Below are 7,689 nucleotides of genomic sequence, written 5' to 3'. Positions count from 1 at the left end.
GTCAAGACAGAGCTATGACTATATGCTCAGGGGGTAGTCCCCACGATAGAAAAGAACAGACGATAGGTAGAGGCGGGTCAGACCAGACACGCCCGCTCTACGCCAATAATAAGAGGTGACTGCGCCGAAAGGGCCAGCCCACAGAGAACGCTCGACTACGTGCTACGGGCCCTTGGCACTTACATCACCTCACTTAGGACATATAATAGATGGTGGCAGCTTTAAGTGAGAGAAGGGAGCCCCGAAACCGGAGAATCCTAGCCAAGGGTAAGCTAGGATTATGGTATTGACTCCTTACAGAGTAAGCTGTGGAGGCAAGGAGGGGTACCTCCACGCCCCCTTGCTCCGCGGCTTAACACGAAGTACTCGGAGAAAACCTGCCCCAGCGCCACTATGTCCACCACAAATCCAGTATCCAGTAAATCGATTCACTAATCCAAATCCAGTCTACAGGTCACTAATACACATAGATAGAGAGACAGAGGGTGTCGCGTGGTCAGCGCAACGAATCCCCACGGCCGTTAATTTCGGTTTTCTAGACCGGAGCTGTTATTTCCTTGAAATAGCTCCTCAATTATCCTCACGAGGATGAGTGGACCCCGATCCAGACCCACTACTTCTCAGAAAATCTGGTAGCGCCGAGAATCGAACCCAGGACCTCTGGACCTGTAACCATTAACTGTGACCACATAGAATGTTATTAAAAATGAAAGGTGCTGACTTACCTTCTTGGTTTCCATGGTAATAACAGGGCTGGTTAGGGGACTTGTCACCGGTGGATCCAACCTGCAAACAAAATACCGCTTTTAATTAACAGTTATTAAAAAACTCAGAGCTTAATAAGTAATAAAAAAACATTAAACTGTGTCGTATCTGAAGTTCTAGCGGCGGTGACTATGAAAAGTAATTCGTTCTGCGAAAAGACGTCATGTCGTTTGAGAAAACTTTCGATAAACTTCTACTCAAGTCCCGATGAGGTCATTGGATTTTTTTTCAGTTGACCTAACCCTTCCAGCCGCACTATGGCCCTGGAGTCGACTCAGCCTTTAACAGAAATGAGTACCTGGAATTAATTAAATACTTTTCCTGGGGAGTAAAGCGCGGCCGGCGCGTAAGGTTGACAATCTTACCGCCATCTTTGAGCCGATTGTCTAGTTAATGTGGGACCCTCAACGTCTCACAACCCTATGGGCCTTCACGGCCTGTTACAGGGATGGCTTTACTTTTTTTTTTTTACTTTAAGGCTGGCGTCACATCTCAGAAGACGTACTCTTCAAATTTAGTTAACTGCTCCGTCAAGACATTTACAACTTTGTCTTCTTCACTGAATTATGTACGTCAAAATATTCATACGTAAGTTGAGTTGTGAACATGGCAATTGCTTTTGTTGCGTACATGGGACTGTGTGGAGGTTAGACTTTGTAACCGTACGTCCCTCGCCAAAATTATTTAACGGTATGAACTTATGCATTGTTTAACACCATGAGAGACGCTCCTCCGGCGAGATACCATCCCAGGACCCGTCTAGTTGTAATTCAGCTATTGTCCTCCTTAGGCTTGGGGTGTCACTATTGTACCTAACGTCGCCTGGTTGCTCCTGGTGTCGTAAACCCATGAACTGACCTTGTGCGAGACGGGTCAGGAGGGTCTTGGGTTCCCTGCTCGTGTGCCTTGAAGACCTACAAAAGTTTAAGGGCTTACTACGAATGTAGGACAGATGCCAGGCTCGACCCTTGGCTTTCTCTTTTCATTTTCTTGTTTTTTATGCCCACTGGGGGACTGGTAAAAAGAGGGCAGTCGGTTATAGGGAACGGAGGAGGACAGTTATTGAAAGATAGACAGAACAGAGAAGTGTTTTACCGTAGTGGTAGCGAGTCGGCGGACGGAGCGGCTAGCTTGGAGAATAATGTAAATATTGATCATTAATGAAACTTTAAATTAAAACTGCAATCCAAGGTGTGTTCTGGAGCCCCCGGATTCATGAACCCCGAAGTGTGTTCCACTCCCATATCCCAAGCACCCGTATCCTGTGATTAAGAACTCAAGCTCGAGCGACAATCGTGGCAGCTGCACGTCGGCGGACGGCTACAACTTCCATAATACACTTTTGCTGTCTTAGTGGCAAAAGACTTAATTTCTGTTGGCGTGTTGTCCAGTGAGTAGTTTTGTTGGTTTGCAAGTTCTATAAAATCATAATGTGAAATATGAGATATACCGCAAGCGAAGCAAAATGCAATAAGGTTGAAAACCTTTACCACTAAAACTATAAAAGTGGACCTAGATCATTTTGCAAAAGTGAGCAACGAGGGATTTTCATATATGCATTTATTTATTTATTTATTTATTTATTCAACAAAATTTTCAACTGCTAAATTAAATAACATCGAATTCCATCGTAGTTCGAAAACAATGAATCGCAAAGATGTGACTTAAGTTGACATAAAAAGTGACAGAAAAGATGCAACAAAAAAGGCCGCACATCTCACGGGAGATTTTCAGCAACGGTGGCTCCAATGGTTCCTTGCAGCTGAAGGTCATTATATTCCCCTTTATTCCTTACCAACGTTAGTAAAGAAAAATCGAACCCCGGCCGTCCAGCCTGTACTCCGTCGTTACACGAACTGAGCTATCCAGGCTCATCAAATAAATGAATGAAGTAAAGTAAAAAAGTAAAGTAAAGCTATCCCTGTACCAGGCGGTGAAGGCCCATAGGGTTGCGAGACGTATGAGGGTCCCACATTGTCTAGACAATCGGCTCAAAGATGGCGGTAAGGTTGTCAGCCTTACGCGCCGGCCGCGCTTTTACTCCCCAGGAAAATTATTTAATTCCTGTTACTCATTTCTGTTAGAGGCTAAGTCGACACCAGGGCTTAGTGCAGCTGGAAGGATTAGGTCAATTGAAAAAATTCCAATGACCTCATCGGGAATTGAACCCGCGACCTTCCGGCTTGTAGCATAGTGCCTCAATCAACTACGCTACCGCGTGCCCCCCATAAGTGAATGAATGAGAACGAAATAAAGAAATTCTTATAGAGTGGCTCTTCTTGCGAAGGCGGGCTCAAGTGAAACATCGGGCCGATTGTCCCGTGAAGCCGGGCCGATCAAAGGAGCGCGTGAACTTGCTTCACGGCTGTCATGTCTACAAAACGGACTGCAGGAATGGCCCTAACTGTGAACGAGGTAACTAATAAGAACCTTATTTTCACATTAATTTCTTCAATAAGTCTCCTCCTGCATGCAGAAGTGTCTAAATGCATATAGGACTGACGGTGAAGGTGCTGCATGAAAAACTATGAAAGACAGATCGACGCCTGGAACTGCCCGACAATTCTATCCCAAACTAAGTTCCAGGTTCATTGCTAATCTTGTTACTTCAACAGCGACTTCTTTCCAAAAGGTTACTAAGGTAGGAAATTACTTATGGAGCCGATCCCTAGTTGGGGAGTCGCCAAATCTGCAGCTACTCAAGAATTTCCCAGCATTTTATGGAACCCGAAGGTGCATTACCGTGTTCGCAAGAGCCCTCCACTGGTCCCTATCCTGAGCCAGATCAATCCAATCCATCTCATCCCATCTCTGTAAGGTCCATTTTAATATTGTCCACCCACCTACGCCTTGGTCTTCCCACTGGTCTCTTTCCTTCTGGCTTTCCCACAAATATCTTACATGCATTCCTCTTTCCACCATTCGTGCTATATGCCCTGCCCACCTCATCCTCCTTGACTTGGTTACTAAGGTGGGAACTTATAAAAACTTCCTTCAAACTTTGTGTTAAGTTTACGTGAGCAATGAAAGGGGCGCCCGTTACGGGACTCAAGAGCCATTTTAATATTTCCTCTCTCCTCTGTTTCTTCCGCTCCTCCCCTTCTTCGTGAACTGCGATCAAAGGGAATCTGGTGATGACGATATAGCTGAAGCCACTTCACATCTCAGTCCTGATTCGATAATGGCTACGGGCTGCTGGTTTCTGTGGCTTGTATTAAAACAGCGTCAAACCGATACAGAAACCAATGGAGGTGTTACTCACTACTTTCGACAGCGTTAATAATTCTTCATCAGCGTATTTCAACATTTGTTGTCCGTAAGTGTATTGTTCGGGTACACGCGGTAGCGTAGTTGGTTGGCGCACTATGCTACAAGCTGGAAGGTCGCGGGTTCGAGTACCGATTAGGTGGATTTTTTTTCAATTTACCTAATCCTTCCAGCAGCACTATGGCCCTGGGGTCGACTCAGCCTCTAATGAGTACCAGGAATCTTCCTGAGGGGTAAAGGGCGGCCGGCGCGTAAGGTTGACAACCTCACCGCCATCTGTGAGCCGACTGTCTTAGAAAAAATGTGGGAGCCTCAATGTCTCTCAACCCTATGGGCCTTCACGGCCAGTTACAGGGATAGCTTTACCTTTACCTTAAGTTTAGCGGCGTCGAGGGACTCGTGGCCGCCAGAGTCACGGCCTGTCAACACGACCCTAGACGAGTCCCTATCTTCCTGATATAGGTCAGCTCAAACCACGTCTGTTAAGAAGGAAGAATCCCTCTGAATTCGCAGTTTATTTCCACCCAGAAACAGCTGCTGGCGCCCGGCATACACATTTAATTAAATCTTGGTCCTACCTTGGCGGAAACAACTCAATTCCATCTACAAACACAACCCATCCCGACTTCTGATTACTGCCGATTATGACCTACCCTACCTACATATGAGAAAGGCGGGCAGTTGAAGGGGATTTGAACTTGAGCCTTTCCAATGTTCTCCTGGATAGGTTGGCGTGAAGAGAGTGTAATGCGTGGGGTCGAAGCAACGGGAGTGCCGTGAACACAGCAGCAACATCTGTCCCTTCAGCTTCGTTGTGGACAGACGCCCATCTGCGGCTCAATCAGAACACCGACGTACGCATATCGGCTACAATTCTGCGCATACATCAAGCAGTCACCTCTGTGCTTAATTAACCACTATGCCACGAACAAATATGGGGGCGTGGAGGTACAGTTCCACAATTCTTGGCCTTGGCGTTAGACGGAGGTGAGCGGCTAGCTTCACGCCACGACCGTTTTACCACCGTATCCATCGGATACGAGGCTGGGTGGGCCCCGGAGTCGGTCTGAACACTGTGGAACACAGACAAATTTCTTTCCGCTGCTAGGAATTGAACCCTTGCCGTCCGGCATTTAGACCGTTGCTATATCGGCTGAGTCATCAAGTTCCATTTAAAGTTCACCAGGTAATCGATACAATTTATCTTCTGAGATAAAAATTGTCCTTGTACTTAATTAATCATGAAAACGTATAAGGGAGTGAAGGTATAGCTCCACCATTTTTAACATCAACACTAGGTGCAGGTGAGTGGTCAGCTTCACGCCCCGGCCTGGAGGAGCCACCTGTACCCATCCGGAACGCTATGGAGCAATCTTTTGGCCCTAAACCCATTTCCTCGCTCCTCCAGACCGAAGCCATACCGGGCTCTTAAAAATACGCCTTAAAATAAGGGACGGGTTCAGTTCCTGCCCTTTAGGATGGGGCCTAACTCTAGAAAAGTGTGTACCACTTTGGAGTTCATAGAGAAGAATATTCTATACACGATCTTTGTGATTTTCTGCGTTTCACTGGTAACGATGCACCTGCTGCAAAAGTAACTCCCGTTGCATAGCAACTGAAATTTACATCTGGCCCATATTAGAGGAGTAATGCTACACACGCCAAGCTACAGTGACGGTAGGACTAATTACAATTCTTAATTAAGGGCTCCTATTTGCAGCTTAGTTAACAACGCTGGCAGTAACTCACTTTATACAGAGTCCAATAACGGATGATTAATGAATAATGAATTGGAAGACGTGTGAAAAAGGAAGCGGTCGTGGTAGTAAGGCATTATGCCTGGAGACAGTGAGGAAAACCACGAGAAAGTTCAGTCAGTTAGTGTCCTGGCCAAGATTTTAAGCGAGCATCTCCCGAATACAAGCCAGAAACGCTGCAACTGGAACCAAATCCCCTGATCTCATAACGATATTGCCACGTATCTGTGGTTTGCGTGACTAATAACACAACAGTTCACAAATCATTATCTGACACACTGTCATCTTCTTCCGACTGGACACTCCGCTGGAACAATTCTGACTTCCAACTGAAGTGTCAAGTCAAAGTCAAGTCACATTGCGAATTACGGTGAGTCAGTCAGTCATTTGACACTTACGGTCTTGTTATGTGGGGTGCCCTCTCTGACGAGAGGACACGTCTGTCTTTGAACTGCCATTTATCTTTGGTTTCTCGTTAAATAGCCTCGGGCCGGAAAACAGCACAGAAAACACATCCGATTCCCAGCAATGGATGTCCTCTATTGTTGCGTATTAGCTGTAACGTGCTCACTGAGTCGTTCATCACTGGGTATATGCAAATCGACATAGAGAACACTCTGGCAACATCTGCCTTATTGCCGCGCGCGTGTATTGCGGGCGTTACCTAGCAATGGGTCTACTCTATTGTTGGTTGCGTATTTGTTGCGGGCTTGTTTATCGAGTCGTTGCCCAGCAATGGATATATGCGTCACGATACCAAATGACGTAACCCGCATCACCGATGGGCCCTTGAAGGTAATGCTTCAAAGCCTGCAGGCTCATTGGCATACAGTCTGTCGTCATTTTTTATAATGACAGTTGTCACCGCATTATCGGGATCAGCCCAAGCCGCCAGTCCCCTTCTCATTCTCAAAACTTCGTCACAATTCATAACGCCGAATTTCCAGACACTCCGAAAACCACCGTTGGTGTCGTCAGTATCTGAAAAGTCTCATTTACACTGTTGCGTAACGTGTCAGAGGAGACGAGACAGCGTTCGACTACGAGCTGGACGACCACAGTTCTAGTCCCGGTACGGGTAGAAATTTTTACGTTCTCCACAGCGCCCGGACCGGCTCTGGGGCCCGCTCAGCCTCCCAATACAGTGGGTACCAGGTGTAAAGTGGCCGAAGCCTGAAGCTGACCACTCAACTCCATCTAGTGCCGAGATCAAGAACGGTTGAGCTATACCTCCACTCCCCCACACGCCTTCATGGCGTAGTGCTTAATTAATTAAGTACCGGGACAACTTTACCTTCTCTCGTGTTTAGACGACAGTCAACGGTCGGTCGTGACATAAACAAAATATTAACAGAAATTAAATTTCATTTTGAGCAAAGCAAAGGAGGACGGGAAAGGTGCAACAGCTTAGATCATGCTGCTGTAAGCTTGCTTCGCCCCTGCTGTAGTCGCTAATCCAGTCTGATGTGTTCAGAGAACCCAACAGCGACACGCCGTGTCTACGCGGGGGGCACTGCCCCACATTTCAAACCGACGTCTCTTTTCGGGTTTCAAAACTTGTACTCGTCTCACCTAAATCGCATGCATAAACAAACTGACATCTTAGGATTGCTGTCCTCTGAGATGTGTAGCCGTGCAGTCTGGTAGACATATACCGATGTTTCAGAAGAGAGCAGTGCCTTGTCCCCACCTTCAAACTATCTCCCAGCCTGCACGGCGCCATATCCCAGAAAACTACATTCTTCATAGTTGGCGCCATGGTAACCGAAATTTTACCGACATACCCCTCTCTCTCTCTCTCTATTCTGAGATTCTATTCTGTCGTCTAGCAGAAATACATCGACGTTTCCGAAGAACCTACTGTATCCATCTTCAAGTTCGAAGAGTAAGACAAGCAAGA

At 46.5% G+C, this 7,689-nt stretch overlaps 1 protein-coding gene across 1 annotated transcript in view; it reads right to left on the bottom strand.

Moving 5' to 3' along the window:
- The window catches only part of LOC111871195, a 206,130-nt gene that overhangs the window by 127,736 nt on the left and 70,705 nt on the right, over positions 1-7,689 (bottom strand). Inside the window, exon 3 of the mRNA XM_033754152.1 lies at positions 726-786. Coding sequence (XP_033610043.1) covers positions 726-786 — 61 coding nt within the window. The remainder of the gene's footprint in view (positions 1-725; positions 787-7,689) is intronic.

This window comes from Cryptotermes secundus, unplaced genomic scaffold (assembly GCF_002891405.2).
Source record: "Cryptotermes secundus unplaced genomic scaffold, Csec_1.0 scaffold573, whole genome shotgun sequence".
Lineage (NCBI taxonomy): Eukaryota > Metazoa > Arthropoda > Insecta > Blattodea > Kalotermitidae > Cryptotermes > Cryptotermes secundus.
This window is presented reverse-complemented; position numbering and strand designations above follow the sequence as displayed.